A 20,371-nucleotide genomic window follows, 5' to 3' on the forward strand; every position below is an offset into this window, starting at 1 on the left:
ACCAAGTAGAGAAGTACCTAAAAACACTGTTAACAATCTTTCCTTTACAATGCAAATACTGCCATTAAATACAATGTGGTAACACTTGAGATCAGTATAGATCTTAAAACATCACACACAAGCTATTCAAGTTTCTTACGACAACAAAATTGGCAATAAAATAATGTCAAACTATGTCTTGTTGGTAAAAATAGCTCATTTTCCAAATGCAGTTCTCTGTAAATGTAGAACACTGTAACTGTCTTGTATATACCATAAGTTATTTATCTAAAATTGTACTGTCAGTGAAACAGATGTCATTGCACAATATCCCTGGGCCACCCACATTCTGTTCTCCTAGTTGCCAAACAGAACTGTTTTGAGTTATTTACTGAGTGATCGTATTCAAGTATTTCTGCAATGATCTCCACGCTACATTACAAAAAAAAAAAAAAGTACTTAAAAACTGAAATGTAATTTCACATGATGTTTTACCATGGTCTAATATATTCAACATGCCTTCACCATTACAGACTACAAAGAAAAGACTGAAACCTTAGCAGAATGTCGTCTTACTGTTAAGAACTTTGTACGTCAGCTTTTTTCATTTTCCTCTTCCTGTCCATTATACTCATTGTCAAGCTTCTGTTTTTAAACACCTTCACTCAACTCAGGAAGATGTAGACTTAATATCAGTTTCCTCCCCAGTCCCAAAAATTCATCTGTTCTTTGCAGGATAACTACATAAAACCTAAAAAACACACCACAGAATAAGTTAGGCCAGAAGGAATTTTTGGAGGTACCTGGTGGTAGGATCACACTACCTACTGCAGGGCCCATTCAGGGCAATCCACAGGGCTCAGTGTCACTTGTCAGAGATCCATCTTGGTCTGCATATGCCATACACCACCTTACACTGTAGAACTTAGCCATCTGGTTTTTATTCTGTCTTTTCATGCTGTCTTGCTTTTTCATCTTTCCTCCCTTTTTCCACCCTTGTCACAGCGATCTCTGTAGCTCATCAGCATCAGACTGCCATCAGGTTTCCCTGAGGTCGAGACAGGGCATGAGACTATTCACAGTTCAAACACGACCTTGCCAGTGCACCCCATGAACCCTTAAATGCAAAAAACTTGTAGTCTGTTCTCATGTGTCACCAAATTGTTGCCAAAATTCAAGCTACCAGATTTTCTCAACCTGTATGCTTTAAGAACCCAGACTGTACTTTGAAAGCTTGTGAAGGAAAATAAAGAGCACAATGAAATTCATATAGGTTACTCTGTCTGCATTCACATTTCTACAACTAACTGACACACTGAAGAATATAAGATTCAAAAAAGCAATTGTTTGAATATTCAGTCTTCTAGCACAAAAAAGTGCTTTAATTCTTAAAAAACGGGGAAGAGATAAAGGAATCTAAAACACATCTAGAGATACATATGCATTCTAGCAACCCAATGAATACATCTAGAACAAATGACAGCTAAGCAGAAAAATAATTTCATATCTAAGACCCTTTTTTCATGAGGAATGTCTTTTTGAGAATGTAAAATTTTCTTCAGTCTTTCAAGATGACTGATAAAAAAGTACTAAAATTAACATCAAAATACATTTTAGTATCTGAAGACATTTTTCATCTGATCAGATTTTTACTCTTTGATACTAACTTGCTAGTAAGACACCTAACCCTTCAACTATCCAGCTTTATGATGCCTTATTTAGATCTCTCAACGTTGTTTAGCTGTTTTCAGATTACAACACAAAGTCTTAAATATGGTAGGCACGTTTTTTTAGCAGAACACTTGCCAGTTTGGCAACAGCAGAATTAACAACAGATAGGCAGAAGGAGTATGGGTTAGAGGAAAGAAGAGAATTTTCTATACGCTCCTGAAATAAAGTGCTTTCAAGGCAGCCTAACCCACCGATTCCAGAGAGCTGCCTGGCAATTCTCTGCCCAAATGGGGGGGGGGGGGGGGGGGGGGAGGTGTGAAGACGTTTCCATTGAAAACAAATGAGACAGCAAATTAGGCATTTGAGATACTAATTTGATTATATATAATTTTATTTTGCATTGACATAGCACACTCTTAATGACTGGAAGCAATCTAGGCTAACAGATTAACACTGTAGAAATGACACATCCTTTGCCACCAAAAGGAAAATCACTTCTGCAATACTTATAATCCCCACTGGTTAGGAAAATAAGCACCTACGTGCATGACATTTACTACTAGGCACCACATCTCAGACTACAAAACATATTATCCTTTTCTTTAAGCAGTAACTTTCAAATTGAAAATCCTAGGCCTTTCTATCAGGCTTGGGATTACATGTCATAGTTTTTCTTTCTTCTTTGGGTTTTTTTTTATTTTAAAAGCAAGAAAATCAATTCTTTAATAACAGTAAATAAGTGAACACAACTTCAGTGAGACTATTTCTGAAGAACAAAATCTGTGACATCCTTGGTATCAGAAAGTATCACTCATCCTGCTAAATGCCGTTAGCTGAATAGTAAAATAAATCCTAATGAGTTATAATTTCAGTGTGTTAGCTGAATATTCAAAAATCTGTCTTTAAAGCATGGCTCAGAGAAGAAATACATGGTCTGATATCTTCAGAAGCTATTTTCCCCAGGAAGCAGAAAATACATATTAGCTAAACTGCAACAAAATTAGAGCATCTCTTTCATCCCCCTCTACCCCCCAATGATTTACAAATACATTATTTTATCATTTTTATTAATTTCAAGTTAATTTATGAAAAATATCTTCATGAAACATACGATGCAAAGCTTGTGTTTTAAGGAAAAGTACCCAGTTCTCTGATTTTAACTCCCTATCTCAATTCTGTGCATCTATAATATGAATACACTCTAAGAACAAGTAATTAATAAGAAAAAGAAACAATAAATCAGTACTCCAAAAGGTATCTTTTTAAAATCAAGTCCATCTAGCATATATTAAACATTTATTATGTTCAATATGCCTTACAAATTATTTATTCTTCTATCCAGTTGAAAATAATTGAGCGCTTACCATGGTATAAAGCTGCTCCATTCCACCCTATAGCCTGGACAACCCAAGGCAGTTGCTTTTCATATTGACTGGTTTAAGACCAGTTACAGACTCACATGTCCTTCAAATCCAGTTTATGGACAGATGAAGGTGCACTAAATGGTTGCTTCATATACCATAGTCTCTTCCTATCATTGCACACATTTAGCACAAACTGTCAAAGCACTTACAATGCACTGTGAAATAACACATTATTTAGCAACCAACTAATGTAGTTAAAGAAGCCCTTTATTCATTAGGACAAATACTTCATTGGTGTTGACCCTTCTTTTCATTTACTTATAAAATCCCAATTACACATTTTGAGGAAGATGAAGATGAGCATTCTGATTTTGGAAAAGTAATAGAACAAAAAGGAAAAGATAAATTTACAAGTTAAGTCTATAGGTGTTAAACTTTGTTAGAAAATTAAAAAACGGAGACTTTTCCAGTTTTATTTTTGGTGGACTTTTTTGTGGCTTGTCCTAAACTGAAAGCACCTGTCTGTACTCCTAAAATATCAATCTCTCTCTTCAAAGTTAGGCATATAGGCAGAATCATCAGTTTTCTGTGAGTCACAGGCAGGTAGCCCCTGTCTATAATTACAGGTGCTCCCTCTCTCTATTCTTCTGTTTACATTCCTGTACACTTGTATCAGTGGATTGTGTCTCTTCTATAGCGCTTATGCAGGGCTGATAAACAAAAGAAGCAAAACATTGAACAGTTCCCCAATACTTGAATAATTACTAGGTAATAAAACTTTATCTGATGAATTATCCTATTGTCATATGAAACCAGACATTTCAATTTCACTATTAAACATCCAATTAACATACTGCTACATACATAAGTATTTATGGGTTCAGCTTTGTAAGTCCCTCAAATATAGCCTGCTTTAAGAAGAGAGCTGTTTAAAAGATGATAATAATTGCCGAAGACTTACCGAGTCCTCTGTGCATAAATTCCCTTCTCCCCTTGTGACCAGGTATTAGGCCAAAAATTAGTTTACTTAGTTGCAAACACCATGTCTGGGAAACCATCCTGCTTAAACAGAGAACCTCTGCCTTTTGCCATTGTGGTCACTGTTTTTCCAGAGATTCTTTTCATGTAATTGCCACTAATTACAACTCTAAGTTAATATGGTATATCAGCATCAGTAGATGAAAAACATGTTTAAAAATGCCTTTGTATACTGTTCTGAGTGATTTGCTTTTTTGAAGAAGAAAGTGCATTAAAAGTCTTTAAAAACCCAAATTTTGTCCCAAGATCTGCCCCAGATATTGCTACCACTTAATCCAAAGGCTTAGGGAAAAAAATAGAAGCTGTATCTCAGACCTCATCGATGTGCCAAAACGCTGAGTAAAGGTTTATGTCTTTTTGCTGGCATTTTTTCTTGCTTTCAGTGTGATTAGGACCATTCTAGAGTTAAAAGCTATTGATTTACTACAAGGCTACCTCATGTTTTATATTTTCAATCCTATTGGACTGATTAAACAAAAAGACCTTTTAGCAAAATATGGACCTTTTTTATACTATATTAGGATCCTCATAACATAGAAGGGCTCAGCACTTACAAGGACATTATTACATACATGTTAATTAAAAATAGACCAACCTTTCCTTCAGCATCTGCTGTTGTCACCTTCTCAACCTTGTTCCTGTTTAAAAATTTCTTCACCCATTCTTCTACTTGAACATTGAACTTCATGAAAGTCACATAGCAAAAATATGCTGTCAGGAGTGTTAAGCTTTCCCACCACATGATCAAGTTATCCAGAAAAAAGATGATTAGCAAGATCAAGTCAATGATGTAAAAGGACACATCTCGAAAGAGTGGCCACCAAGTAAGGTTCAAAATCTCTCTAGAAAATAAAGCACACATTCCAATAACAAACAGGATATTGAACACGGCAGATCCCACTATTGTACCAATGCCAACATTGCTGTGGGATATAAACACTCCTATTAAAGAAGTGAAGAGTTCTGGGGCTGACCCACCAGCAGCCATGAAGGTTGCCCCTGCCACATCATCAGATATGGCCAGTTTTTCAGTGATGACAGTCAAGGAAGGAACAAAGAACTCATCGCAGACTATGGCTAAGGCTATAAACATGTAAATCATTCCAATTACATGGAGGATCACTGCTCCCTTTCTTCTCTCCTCAAGAGAGAAAAGGTCCTCGGGGTACTCTCCCTTGGCATGATCATCTGTTGCATTGTCAGGCTCAGCTTCGTACTTCATAGAAGTGTGTGGGTCTGGAGTGCCGTTTTCATTCTGTTCCATGAAATCCAACAGAGTTCTTTGGTGCCCACGCACCAGCTTTTGGCTATCTAGGCTGCTGGCCAACACCATGCTATGTGGTTCCATCTTGAAAAAGGCACCAAATGAAAGAGAGAAAGTACTAATGGCCACTACACTGACAAGAAGCCCTATAATTCGTATCAGTCTCAGTTTTTTCCTAACATTCTGGTGTCGTCTGCAACTGAACAGCGGTTCCTCCAAACACCACTCCTCCAAGACACCAGCAACATTTTTTTTCTGAAGAGCCATTTTGCGTTCTGTGTGGATGCTGACAGAGTCAGATGGATTGTTCCTTCATACTTTTCTCCAGGTTTGAAGTTAGAAGTTCTTCAAGAGTTTTCCCAGAATCAAGTACTTTCACTCTTCATAGGAAGTATCTTCTTCATTCATCTTAAAAGGACAAAGAGGTATTATTAATTTTAGTGAAACAGCATGTGATTAGAAGCTTCCAAAAACCATTTTACAGATTGGGTTAAATTTAGAATTTAAAGCAGAATATTACCAAGTGTAACATGAAACCCTGCCACATCCCATCGGATGCAGCAACGATCTGTTCATTTCAGCAGTAACCCTGCAGATAAGAGCCTATCAATACTCAGATCATTTATGCCTCTCATATGCCTCTGAGCCACTGCTCTCCTCAGTTGCTGACAAAAACCCCCAGCTGAAGGTAAAAACTGCCGCCAAATGTTGCGTAAAAATGAAGAAAAATGAAGAAACTACTACTTTAATGGATATACCAAAGATTTTTACCTTCTGTAATTACTTTCCACCATGATCATGTAACATCCAAACCCAAATGCAGGGGCAATAATGTACGAAAAAGCAATCAAAGTGCCAACAAGCATGGCATCAGACCTTTAGGCAGCTGAGGTGGTATTAACTGAAACATTACGCATGCATAGAGCAACAGTAATTCATATGTGGGTAAAACACTATGCCATTGGAACAGGATCGAAACGAAAGATCTAACACATCCACAGTTTCTTTTAATTCTTCTGCAAAATAGACTCAGCTTTATATAGAGGACTGAGCTTGCTTCTGATCAGACCTAGGACACTGGTTTGGACTAGGCAAGACAAAATTTTCATTCACCTCTGGTTTTGTTTTGGTTTATGTCACACATTCAGCTATAAATGTGGGAAGTTACTAAGAATACGTATATGCTAAGTATCTTTTAAAAGTGCTCCTCTCATAGATCCTTAAGAAAATAGTTTAAGTTTACATAAAAGTTGATTCTGAAACAAATGAAATGGTGAGAAATCAAACTCTGTGAGAAGGACTACTCGCGTATGCCAGAGCTGAACATATTAGACCAAGGGCACTTTTAAAACACGAGAAAAACACTATATAATAACAGGTGCTTTGGTTACTGAATTTGAAGAATATACATAATGCAGAAATTAGTTACAAATGCATTATGCATATTAAGTTGCATTTCATACAACTCAAAATATAAAATACTTTTAAATAAAATGATTAGTCCTTACCACTATAGTCAAAAAATACTTTGTTACACCACTTATGCAAGTCATTCGTGGTAATAGCTAGACACTGAACAACCTATTCATCAGCAGAATATTGACTCTGTATTCTCAAATACAGAATTGTAATTATTACAGGCAGTTATTTACATAGAAGTTTTTCAGTCACGTGTAGTTTCTCCCGATTTTTACGAACCGCTTCCATACCAAAAAGATGTCACAGAGACATACTCCATCTGCGAGATTCAGCACCACAGCAGAGCTATTTTGTTTTCCACCTTAAAGAGTTCCTGCTCACCGGAGTGCCACAGAAACGTGAAGGAGGAAAGATACCGCAAGGACACCGCCGCCCCTGTGAGCAATTCACGGCGGATGGGCCGATCGCCCCACACCGTTATAAACCACGAGAACGGGAAACGGGAGGAGCGCCGGGGCTGTCCCCTGCCCCGACACTCGCGCAGCAGCGGCCAGCCGCGCTGCTCCCGACACCGCCTCCCCTGCCCGCCCGCCGCCGACCCCATCCCCCGGCGGAGCGCAGCCCCCCAGCACTCCGTCCCGCCGCGCAGCGCGACCGCATCTTCCCCGTCCCCCCGCGAAGGTGCCGCAGAGCCTCGCCTAACTCGGCCCAAGTTCGCACCGCTCTGCTCCGCGCACCTCCGCGCCGCACAAACTTTTTTCCTCTCCGAAAGGGGAGCGGGTCCAGCCCCGGAGAGTCCTCCAGCCCCCAGCGCGGAAAGCCGCGGAGGAACTGACCGGCTGGCTCGGGGAGCAGGGCACCCCCCAGCAGCCGGGTACCACCTACGGGGGCGGGCATTTGGGGAGAGGAGACCCGGCACCGCCGCAGCCCAACCCCGGCCCCCGCAAACCGGCGACGCTCACCCAGAGGTGCGCTGCGCTGCGCTGCGCACCGACCCGCGGAGCGCTCCGCAGGGCCAGGGGAACCGGCACAGCCCCTCACCGCCACGGCCCCTCGCCGCGCCGTCTGCGGCGGCCGCGGGATCCGCCCCGCCCCGCCCCTCTCGGGATCCGCCCCGCCCCTCTCGGGATCCGCCCCGCCCCGCGCAGGCGGGTCAGGCGGCGGGCTGACCCCGCCCGGTGCGGCGGGGGTGCGACTGCTCACGGCAGCACCGCGCTCCCGCCTTCCGCGGCCGCACAGGTAGTTCGTTTAGTGGCAAAACAAGGGTGGCACGGGTGTTCTTTCCTTTTTTTTTTTTTTTTTTTTGCCTTTACCCCTTTATCTTGGGTTAGCAGGCGCAGATCAGTCGAGATAAAATTCAGCGCTTCCAGCAAAGTTGGTAAGCCTCAAGGAATGGGGTAGTTTTAAAATAGAGAGGTCTTCTGATCAAAACATCCTTTATTCCGAACGTTTCCTGAAAGGAAATCAGGGAGAAGGATGTTGTACTTTGGTTTTGATTTTAAGGAAGGCGATGTGTTCTCTGTAAAATCATTAATTTACTCATGAACAGAAATTTCCTCAAACTGCGTTTCAAAGTTAGCACAGAGAACAGCAAGGACGCACAGAACACCCTGGAAAATAGGGGAAGCTTGTAGCCAGAACCAACCCTTCCTATTTTGGTCTCCATCTTTCAACAGAGGTATTTCCCTAATAAATTGTGCTTCATTAAGAGATTGCTTCAAGATTCAAACACAAAGGAGCTGTTGCAGTGTAGTTCTATCCTAGCAAATTCCCAGTGCTCCATGCTGTACATCCGCTAAAGTATCTATATTTTGAAATACCACTTGCACTCCTATGCTACGCCATTGTTAGAAAAACCCACGCGTCAGTCTATGGAAGACGGAAGTAATTTGGTGTAGGCAGGCCAATAGCCTAGGAAGGGCCTGAGAAGACCCTCAGTGGGTCAGGGCAGCTGGGAAAGACCTCCATGTGGAAACCCTTGAAAAACATGGAGCCCAGGTGAGAGCAGGGAGATTCAGACAGGTTGGATGGGACAGCAGCTAAGATCTAGGAAGGGTCCAGTAAACAACTTGCTAGCACTACGCTGCTTTCAGTGATACCCTTTTCGCATTCTGAAAAAGTTTACATGGTGAACTCTCAGTCTCTTTGAGTGAAAGAACAATTTTGATTTTTACAAATTCTACTTTCTTCATGCTTCATGAATACAAAGATGTGTGAATTTTTATTAAGTGATAAAATACGGTCATTGTAAATATCTTCAAAGTTATTATTAGGATATCATATGAAAAATAAGGATTGTCTGGGTAGGCCTGGGTGCATAGCCTAGTTGCATCTCCACACCGGCAGTTTGCAGCATCTGGGCCGTTTGGGTTGCCTTGGCATTATTGGAAACCCGTGAGTTCTTCTGAAGAGTTACGAGATGGCAAAACCAGATACATCAAAACACAACAGGCATCTTAGAGACTATCTGGACATGCAAAGAGATGCAAAAGGTTCAGAAGGTATTTCCAAAATTTCAACAATTTCTAGTGAGAGCCGTGGCTGACTCACACATGTCTCACCCATACAAAGTACACTTCAAAGCCAGAGTTTGCACAGGTAGTTTATATTTATTTCAGGTGACACGCTGGGAGGTTCTCACTGGTGTCTGACAGACGACAGAGGCTGCCTGTTGATTATCCAGACCTGCATTGTTCAGGCTCAGGATGATGCAGACAGACATGTGGAGATTGTTTTAATTATCCTCCTAGAGCCACCACACAGGTAAGAATTATTTAAAATGCAGATTTACTGTCTGTGTTTACATAGCAAGACACATATGAAGTGGCTACATCTCAAATATCCAACCTGTGCTTGCTATACAGTGATGACAGGGTTAAAGGTAAGCCTGCTTATATGAATTCTTGTGCCTGCTGTATTGTTGGCTCACAGTCTTCAAGAAGTGGCCACTTGAAAGAGAGACCTAAAATCTGTTTTCACAGCTTCACAGAAGGCCAGAGGCAGGCTGGGATATGTGTGTAGTACCCCAGCTTCTATCAGTTTCTCAGATAAAGGTGGAAGCAGGTGAGTTCTGCAAATGACCACAGGGAGAGTATGTAGAAAATCCCCTATAATTATAATATCCCCTATTATTATATTACCTACTAGCCAAAAGTTTGAATGTCTGAATTGTAGTATCCATCTGTTTCTCTGTACATTTCATGCTTTTTCTCCTAACAATAAACACGCATTACAAGCCACGGACAATAAAATCTATAACAAGAATGATGTGGCTGATAGATGGGTGCCTCTACCAATAACTTAAGCATTTTGAATCAGCTGACCTCACGTAAACGCTGCATAATAATGATGACAGAAACAAAAATGAACAGTTAAATTAGTATAACGAGGATAACTAACAATAAAATAAATTCCATATTTTTCTCGCAAAACTGAATGTCAGAGTGTATCCGAGTTAGATACAGAATAATTAGATTATTTGAATGAAACAGGCTTTGGCTTACATCTGGTTCAATGTTTCTCTTCTTAAGTGAGGAGAAGAGACGTCTGCCAAGTACTTGGATTCTGCATCTACACATTTGTATATACGACTAGGCTTTCATTTTTACATACACTGAATATGTAGGTTTTGATAACTTATAGGTAGTTTACTGCACCGTATGTAATCAGTCCTCTGAAATCATAAGGCATGATTGTTCACCCCTTTATTTCGAGGAAGCTCCATGAAGTACAACTTTTATCTTTTTTTCTGTATTTCAGTTTTGGCTCTTCTCTCACCAAAAAAAACCCCCAAAAACCTTCAACTTGGTAAAAGCAAGCACAGAACCGTCTATTGTGCAGGAGAGGCAAAGAGGAGGGAGCCAAATGAAAAATCCTGAATGACAACATCTCTAAGTACCACAGCAGCACCTTCTAAAGCTGGAAGATAAAACTGATGAGGAGGTTACTATGACTACAGAGGCGGCATATTTGAATGAAAATTGATGTTAAGCTTTTAAATGCTAATTGCAGCTGGGAACAGGTGACATTTGAAATACCAACATTCTTTCTCCACTTTGCAACGTATAACAAGTGAAAAAGGGTGAGAAAGATGACAACAAAGAGTTAAGTTAAAACACTGATACAGGCCTTATCATTAAAGTATGTTACATCATTTACTTGTTTATAGTAATAAGCAAACACATTACATATAAATCACAGCGCCTGAGGGGCAAAAACTGTTTATATTACCTAAGTAATACATTCTTGAGGAATATACTGAGCAAAATTAAACAGGCTTCTTTATATTAACTACAACAAGTTGCCAACAGCCCACATTAAAGAGGCTACTAAAACTTAATATTCAGAAACTACTTTAAATTCTCAGTGACAAGTAAATCTTACAAGTTCCTGAAGTTAGGAATGTTTCTCATTGCCGCTCTGTATACTGAGAAATAAAAGGTGAACATATACACAATGGTAGGGTCCTCACTAAAGCAAAAACTGTAAGCTAAAATGGCATGTAGACCAGTATCACTGTGTAACTGCTGCAATTTCCTGTCACACCAACATATAACCAGGCTTAGGGCTTTAGCTGTAAAAGATGCAAAGGATGCACTTTACCTTCAACTGTAAGCATTGGCTTACTAGTGAGCCTCAAAGATCATCTGATATTTCTGTTTTGCTTGCAGTGGGTTAAATTCCACCTGTGACACATGCCCCTTGAAACAGTCTTGATACCATTACTATATGTCATGATCAGCTGTAATGCAAATTAACATTTTGTAACAAATCATCGATTTGAAAAGCTTTGAGAGTTTTAGAGGGTTTTTAATATATAAGATGAAAAATCTGGGGGCTTTACCTGTGTTCTGCATAATTACAATGAGCCCTGTAAAAACCTTTATTAAGGAGGCTAAAGCTAACTGGTTTTTTGATTCCAGTTTCTGCTAGTGAACACAGTGATATGCAAATCTAAATTAAGCATACCTTTAAAAGACAAAAGCTTTTTTGGCCGTGTTTGCAGAACACTAAATAACATGTTTTTCTAATGTAATGTTTAAAATACTAATTAGACACATGGCAAATGTAAATGTTGTTATCATAGCATGCCAATCTTTTCAAAGGATGGTCTCCATCAATGAAAGTAGAATTTTTTCTCCTCTTTATCTAGGTTTGAGAGGTCCATATCAGAGTAGAACCACCACAGCCTAACATCTAGTGATATAACAGAAAAAATACTGTATGGGGTATTATTATTGAAATCCACTTTAAATCTGAGTATATTACATCCAGATGATTATTTTTTCTTACAGGGTAATTTCACTTTCCAAAAAACCAGCAGGATGGAGCAACATGACTTTCTCTTTCGGATGACTTTCTCTTTCAGATGTGATAATGTGCTTCTCTGAAGTTCCTCATATCTAAGTGCTGTAATGTAACCCTAGTGAGCAGCCCTGAAGTCAACGGGAGTTGTTATTTCACTATAATCTGTGGCCTACCAGTTTCATTTATGAGAACACCTGCAAGCTGGCAAATCAGCAGCCTTAGGAACAATTGTTGGTTTGGTAAATGAGCTCCAACATCCTTGCCAATTTCCCAGCAGTTTCATATAACACATTGGTTGAAGCCTCAGCTTGAAACCCTCTGCTCCATGTGACTGGCAACATTTAGGAGTGCCTTAAGCTTAGAGGTCAAACTTGATATTAGCTACAACTCAGTTTTCTTACACAATTTATTTCTGACTAGGCTGTTCTCCAGGCAGAGCTGGAGGGAAATGTCTCCCACTGACCATACTCCTCTCACAAATTAAATTACTTTCGTTGCTGTACCATCACACAGTACGTGTTCAGCCTTCTCATAGTCCTTGATGCACTTGATGAGTTATAAGCTATTTGTCTTAATCTCTGCAGTAATCTAGTTTTCAAGTTATCTCCTTTACCCTCATGGGATGTTTCAGGGAAATAAATATAAGGTAAAAATTGCCCTCAAATAGTGAGATGTGAAACATTGAGAATTTATGAAATAAGCATTACAATCTGCTGGTTAACTAACTATGCACAGAGCTAGTGTGCAGAGAAGGCAGAATGAAAAACATGACAAAAACATTTTAGGACTGAAGCGAATGCTCACCCCTTGTCCTTTCCAATGAAAGGAAAGGAGAGTCATGGAGTCATTTCCCTTTTACCTTGCTAGGTCCTTGTGTGCATAGTACCAATTAACATTGCTCAGTTAGAGAGTCCTGAAAGTGCTTATACCATGGACTAAAATGCACCCAGGTCAGTAGACCAGAGACCCCACCTGTCAGGAGAGTTTCAAAATTCACAGTGTTTTCAATAGAAACAAAAATCTTTCAGAGAACAGCTGACATAATGGGCTTTGTATTTGGTGTTGGTCACAGCACTGAGTCATACTATATTGAATTTTAGAGTCGGATCAAAAGAGTAGTTTGAAGCAGCACCACAAAATTAGTCCCGTCAACTGAAAAAACCCAGACCTTTCAAAGCAATAAGAGAATCTGGAATCAGGACATAAAATAAAAGTTGGAATCAAAATAAATAGATGTTTTGAGAACCATTCAGGAAACAAGATACCTATGTTTTTCAAGTGGAAGGCTTTATCGCAAACTAAATATTTCAAATATGTGTAATCTTTCTGCATTCATTAAGACCCTTTCACAGAAACTCATCACAAAACCTAGCCAAATTTCCCAAGCTCACAAACTGGTATTTTGTAGGATAATTCTGATCACAGGTGAAATGCAACAACCTTTTTGGTGTACTGCAGTAATTCTTTAAGAGTCAAACAAAACAGACCAACATAGCAATTCAAGAGAAGCAGCAAAGAATTATTTTTACAGTTGAGATTTAAGAGAAAGTACAATAATGAGATCTGGAATTAACCATATGAGGTTGTTGATTTTTTTCTAAATCCATCTTGATTATAATGCCATTTAATGTGCAGGCTAAGATAGGAATAAACAAATAAGACATAATTTGCAAGGTGGCTTAAATATTCAAAAAGCTCAAATACATTGCCCATTAGACATTCTAAGGTTCACTGTAACATGTTCATTACATTAAGAACAATTTAACAAGACAGATGCCATTATTTGATCTGGATTTTTTCCAGACATGTGATCCTTAGTACTGAGAACCTCTGCTCTATGTCAGATCCAAAACATGTTGGCTTTTGCAGCTGTCTCCAGCTGGACCACCATCATCAGTTCCTGCAGAATCTGAAAGTCTCCCTCCAAATACCAAACGGACAGTGCCACCTTGGATGCAATCTCCAGTGATCAGTATTTGATGCCAAAAGAGCTGACAAGGTTCTGTTTTTCCATTGCTTTCAGACAAATTTGAACTCTCTCATTGACTGTTACTGACTTGTAACAGCTTGCTTTATCTCTTTATCTGTGTGAGACACGAAATTACATATAAATACAAATAATATTTTAAAATACTTAGTGTGTGTCCTATTATATTCCATTTAGCCCTATTTTAATGCCAAGAATGAGCAAAGATCTTCACCAATTTCTGTAATCACTGGAAACGAGTAGCCCTTTTATGATTCTTCATGTCGAATAGTAAATGGCATGCACTGTGCCCCAGGTCAGAGAAGATTTAACATGTACACACAGTTAAAATTAACCTAGCATTGTAAGAATGGCATTAAATACAGGTTGTTTCCCTTTTAAATTTGGTACTCAATGTTTGTATTTTTCAGAGCTAGCAAGAGAAAGAAAACGAAAGACATTCTTGTGGCTGATGATTTCTGCAAGTAGAAATCCAGTTTGTAAGAAATAGGAATAACATCAATCATCAACTGGTATGACATTGGCTATGCAATGTTTCTTCAGGTGAGTGAGCAGTTTTAAGCTTGATATTGGACTATAACAATCTTAGGCCCATAATTTTAGCTATACTTGTAAAAGCTCTGAGGAGATGAAAGTGGGACTAATCACTGCTATCACTGGAACTAGGGTTCAACCAAGGACCACACCACAGTGGGAGCAAAGAGAGTACCTTTACAGACTTTTTAACAGTGATGATATTGTAGCTGCTGCTACAAGCACAAGCTTTCAACAAAGTAAGAGAAAGGTGTTACACTTCACAAAACCAATGGACAACTTTTTGCACACAAGCTCTGGTTCAGGTTTGAAACAGAAACTTTTCTTAATATGGGTAGTATAAAGAGTTTGAGCCACAAATGCTCAAGGTTAAGAGCATTTATTTGCTTATACAAGGAGAAAGAAGTCTGTCTCTGCAGACTGTGCCTGTGATGCAACAGGGAGGCAAGAAAGGGAAGTGGTACCTTGTGCTACTCTCCACCTACCCCGGGGGGGTCCTGCAGCAGGGCCCAGGTAATGAGGTCCATACAACTTGCCCACTCTCCCTGAATATGCAGAGCAAATGACTGCCAACCCTTTGCTGGCCTGAAAATGGTTCTAGTCATCTTGCTGGCATGGTGTCACAGAAGCACCCACACAACAAGCAGAACGGTCACTCGAACACCTCTACTGACCTAAGCAAACCGCAAGTGTGGATGCCAGGCAGAGGCACTCACAAAACAGACAGAGCAACTACTCCAAAAATAGGGATTTATTCCAACTAAAGTTAGATAGCACTCATATAGACAAAAATAAGGTCCTGATATCGATCGGGAATATATTACTACACAGCTGTCTTAAGAATTCCTAAATTATTCAAACAGGCCTGTTAGGAAAACAATTCAAAATGTGCACTTGTTCACCCACGAAAGGGGGAAAATCTCTCACTCAAGGGTATAGTACCCGGAGGCTATAATCACTCACCCCAAAGGGCAAGGCCTCACTCAAGGATATATCCAGAAGAAATCACTCACTCAAGATGGGGGGGTGAGGCACTCAACCGTGGGGAGTTTCCTCAGGCAGCATCTAGACCCAATGGATGAGTCCCCCATGGCAGTCCCGTTGCTCTGAGGAGGACCAACTCCAATTGGCTCTCCAGCGGGACCCCATTTATAGCCAAGTTGAGTTTGGCCTGTGGTCACTTTAATTAAGTTGATGCCAGCAGAAGACAAGTTCAAAGTTTCCAACAGAAATGCACCATTTTGGCATTTCTTTAAGAAGAAGAGTCCTGGAAATCAGCGTGGTGACACACAACAATTTAAGACCAGTGCTGCTGATTGCTGTACATCTACTGGACAGATACCAGGCATGCCAACCTATGACAGCATGATTTTTTTTTCAGCAACTAGTTTATTGTCAGGCCTTCTTGGAAAAACAGTGAATTAACAGAATACCATGTTAAGTGGCAGTTTTGCATGATTTGGGGAAAAGGGATTTTGTGTGTCTAAGCTCCACTGAAAGACTGGAAATCCCTCCTGGCAAAAGAAAGGCAAATTGCAAATCTGATTTTTTTGACAAATTCCTTCCTTTTGTCCTTTAAGGGGTAATCGTCATCCACTCATGTACAGCAAGAACTTGTATGGTCAAGCAGTTCAACACTGGCATTCAGGCATAAAATGCTGGGTTTGTCATCAGTTGTAGCTGTCCAACATGTGGGTAATAGAAGTCCATGGCCTTCGCTAACATGAGCATTGGTGCTTTATGGTTTGCATGGAAATTTACTTCTCAAACCTTATCCTTTGCATATAGGCTGTTTGTTGTGTTACACCAATGTACAGATGCACTAATGCAAAAAGGTTTGGGACCGGCAGAAACATTTTCTAACAAAGGCTGTACCTTACCAAAGGGACATTTCGGAGAGGAATGCTGGGTGTAGGAAGTGAGCTTGTGCTGGACACATGCAAGGTTGAAAGCCACTTGGGCCAGTGTAAGAGTTTATACAGTAAATAAAGAATTTGAGTTTTAGGTGCCTTCAGGATGCAGCCAGCTCCACTGAAGTGGTTAGTGAGGGCTTGCTTGCAAAACATAAACGTCAAATCTACTTTGGCAAAACTGTTCCCTCTGGGAGTGATTTATACCACCTCCTAGAGGGCCCAGGAGATATGTTTTTGTTTTATTTAATCTGTGGCCTAGTTAGTCCAAGATTTCAAATTAGATGAATCAGTCATGGGATTTACCTGAATTGCCAAGGTTTTGTGTGGCGTCTGAAATGCTGCCAATTTAGTTGTAACTCAGTTTTATCCCAGCTTGATGTTTTATTTTGGAGGAGTAAGAGGGAGAGGTTGTCTGCTTGTGATGCTACTTTCAAAACAAAGGACTTTGCTGGCAATAGAAACTGTAAGTGTAATTATTTATTGGATTTGTTTTCACATCAGACAAATTTTGTCAGTAATTTTGTTAAACAGCTGAGCAGTACATTTTAAAAAATAAAATCAAATATGCAGATATGTTACACTCTTCTTCATGTAGGCATGCTACATGTTTTCTGAAACTTTATTTGGAACAGAAATGAATGATTTCTCTTAATAAATCAACACGCTTTAGTGCCAAACAGTCTCTCTCTGCTCTCAAGCAAACTTAGATTTCTTATATATAAGCAGAGCACATATGCTATGAGTCCCAGAGGGGAGTAAAAGCCACAACGTGCTAGTGGGACTGCAAGCAAAGCAAAAATGACCAGAGGGCTTCCCCTTTCACAACAGTACCACATGCTCTATGACACATACGAAGATTGAAATGGAGACTGAAAGAGGAAATGCCCTGTAGAAACTGCAGCTGAGCTGCGAGACAGTGTTGCACAGCTGGTCTTTCATGGCTGGTTTTGGGCCAACCTTGTCAGATAGAATTTCTGGTGGAGTCCTGAGGATCCATGGGATGTTGAGCAGCCATGGCTTGGTGCAGATCGCAGGTGCATGCCCGGCAGAGGGGAGGCGCGAGGCAGAGAGGAGCCCTGCTCCCCGGTTGCTCCTCACAGGTGTGGAGGAGCTGTCTGGCCCATGTATTTATAAAAATGTTTCTCTAAACACATTCCCGACAAAAGGAGGGCTAAGGAGAATCTCCACCCTTTATTGGATGCAGAGGGAAATACAAGGATGTGACAAAGGATGAGGAAAAAGCTGAGGTACTTAACGCCTTCTTTGCCTCAGTCTTTGATAGTGAAAACCAGTCGTTCTCACAGTACCCAGTCCCCTGAGCTGGAAGACAGGGACGGGGAACAGAATGAAGCCACCATAATCCAAAGGGGAATGGTTAGTGACCTGCTACACCACTTAGACACACACAAGTCTGGATGGAATCCACTCAAGGGTACTGAGCGACCTGGCAGAAGTGCTCACCAAGCCACTTTCCACCATTTACCAGCAGTCCTGGCTAACAGGGGAGGTCCCAGTTGACTGGAGGTTAGCAAATGTGATGCCCACCTACAAGAAGGGCCGGAAGGAGGATCTGGGGAACTACAGGCCTGTCAGCCTGACCTTGGTGCTGGGGAAGGTTATGGAGCAGAACATCTTGAGTGCCATCACACAGCACGTACAGTTCAACCAGGTGATCAGGCCCAGTCAGCACCAGTGTATGAAAGGCAGGTGCTGCTTGACTAACCTGATCTCTTTCTATGACAAGGTGACCCCCTTAGTGGATGAGGGAGAGGCTGTGGATGTTGTCTACCTGGACTTTAGTAAAGCCTTTGACACTGTTTCCCACAGGAAATGGCCCCAAGCTAAACCAAGGGAGGTTTAGATTGGATATTAGGGAAAATTTCTTCACTGTTGTGAATCATTGGAACAGGCTGCCTAGGAAAGTGGTTGAGTGACCATCCCTGGCAGTGTTTAAAAGCCATGTAGATGTGGTGCTTAGGGACACGGTTTTGTTGTGGACTTGGCAGTCCTAGGTTAACAGTTGGACCTGATGATCTTAAAGGTCTTTTCCAACCAAAATGATTCTATGGGTGTTGTGTGACATATTGGAGGCCATCATATGCAGAGGGGCCCAGCTCTCACCACCTGTCCTGATGCTGTGAAGTCCTGGAGAGGGGCTGCAAACCCCCGTGTTTTCAAACAAAGGCAATCACAAATTGTTGCAGGTCCTAAAGCTGTGGAACAACATGTGCTTTTCTAAGCAATCGTTCAATATCTACAGCAGACCTCCATGAGATTGCCCAATTTTCTTAAAGCTTCAGCTCCCAATATCATACCGTTTTTTCCAAAGCTTATTACTACTTAAACATTTTATAACATGCATTGTGAAATACATGTAGTTATTCAACTAATTGAGCTTTCTAACCCTTTTCATTTGATCTCTAAGTATCTCGTTCAGTTGCTGGGACTTTCAGGAGGAGGCAGGGTTTTTTTTTCCTACAGCAGGTGATATCCTGGGCCATATTGATGTGGGTGTTGCTGAATTTGGGCTCTCCCACATTTGATAGCATGTCTCTTCCTGTCTCTTCTCCCTCTTTCTTCTGGAAGCAAAGGTATCAGCTCCTCCTTTGGTCACTATACGTGGCACTCCTATGGTTTCCAATCATTAATTTCCATCATAAATATATAAACATGTGACAGCTCCTGTAACTGCAAATATTTTGTTTTTTCTTGGGTGCAGCTTTGCCCGATTTTTTGTAATTCTGTGAATCGTCAGATTCCAGCCCTCAGTTTAACAACATACTCACGTTTTCAAATTGCTGTCACCAAAAACCTCTGTAGTGGCAAACCATGATTTAGTGATGCTATGTTATCATTTAACAGTGCTAACTATCTTCAAAGTATGACATCAAATGCCATTTTAGGTGGCTGCTTTATTATTTTTATATCCTTTTCCACCAACCTGTTGAATTAGTTTCAGCGGTTTGAGCCTACCCAGCTGGCAACAAAGCACCACACAGCCACTCGCGCACCCCTACCCCGTCCCCTGAGAGGAACACACCTTCCCCCCCCCGCCGCCCCCCCCCCCCCCCCCCCCCCCCCCCCCCCTCCGGTCTCCCCGGGCTCAGCTCTGCTCCGTCTTCCCCCCCAGCAGCGCAGGGGGCAGGGAATGGGGGTCACAGTCCGGCCGGCACAAGGTGTCCCCGCTGCTCCTTCCCCCTCAGGGAGAGGGGCCCTCGCAGCCCTCCCCTGCCCCACCGCGGGGTCCCTCTCCCGGCAGACAGCCCTCCAGGGACTGCCCCAACGCGAGTCCTTCCCGCGGGGCCGCAGCTCCCCAGAACCCCCCAGCGCGGGGCCCTCCCGGGGCTGCCGCCCTCCCACCGACGGGCGGCTCCAGCGCGGCCGCAGCCGCGCTCTGCTCCGGGCCCGGTCCCTGCTCCTCCGGCCCGGGGCCCTCCGCGGGCTGCAGGGCGACCTCTGGGCCACCGCTGGGCTCCAGGGGCTGCAGGGGCTCAGCCGCCACCCCACCGCGGGCCGCAGGGGAACCTCTGCTCCGGCACAGCTGCCCCTCTCCTGCCTCACTGACCGGGGGTCCGCAGGGCTCTCTCTCTCCCAACCCCCTTCTCTCTCCCACTCACCAATGCAGACAGACAAAACAAAGCACTCAATCAACAGGTTCTTTCACTCTGAAATAGTTATTCGAAGAGGCACCACTGGCTTGGCCTTGGCCAGAGGCGGGTCCAAAACTGGAGCCTGGGGAGCTTCTCGAAGCATCTTGTACAGGAGCCACCTCTGTAGCCCCATTCCCCGCTACCGAAACCCCACCGGACACTAAAACACCAGAGTCTGTAAATTACAAAATCAACCTTCTGTGGCAATTACCTGAACTGATGACCGTTATATGGCATCCTACTGT

General features: G+C 41.8%; 1 protein-coding gene across 2 annotated transcripts in view; it reads right to left on the reverse strand.

Moving 5' to 3' along the window:
- SLC24A2 (solute carrier family 24 member 2) overlaps positions 1-5,583 on the reverse strand; it is a 116,946-nt gene extending 111,363 nt beyond the window's left edge. For both annotated transcript variants that reach the window (XM_086479383.1, XM_086479382.1), the window contains exon 1: positions 4,648-5,583. In XM_086479383.1, coding sequence (XP_086335509.1) covers positions 4,648-5,583 — 936 coding nt within the window. The remainder of the gene's footprint in view (positions 1-4,647) is intronic.
- Positions 5,584-20,371: the final 14,788 nt, after the last annotated feature.

The sequence above is a fragment of the Leptosomus discolor genome, chromosome Z (genome assembly GCF_034619465.1).
Source record: "Leptosomus discolor isolate bLepDis1 chromosome Z, bLepDis1.hap2, whole genome shotgun sequence".
Classification (NCBI taxonomy): Eukaryota; Metazoa; Chordata; class Aves; order Leptosomiformes; family Leptosomidae; genus Leptosomus; species Leptosomus discolor.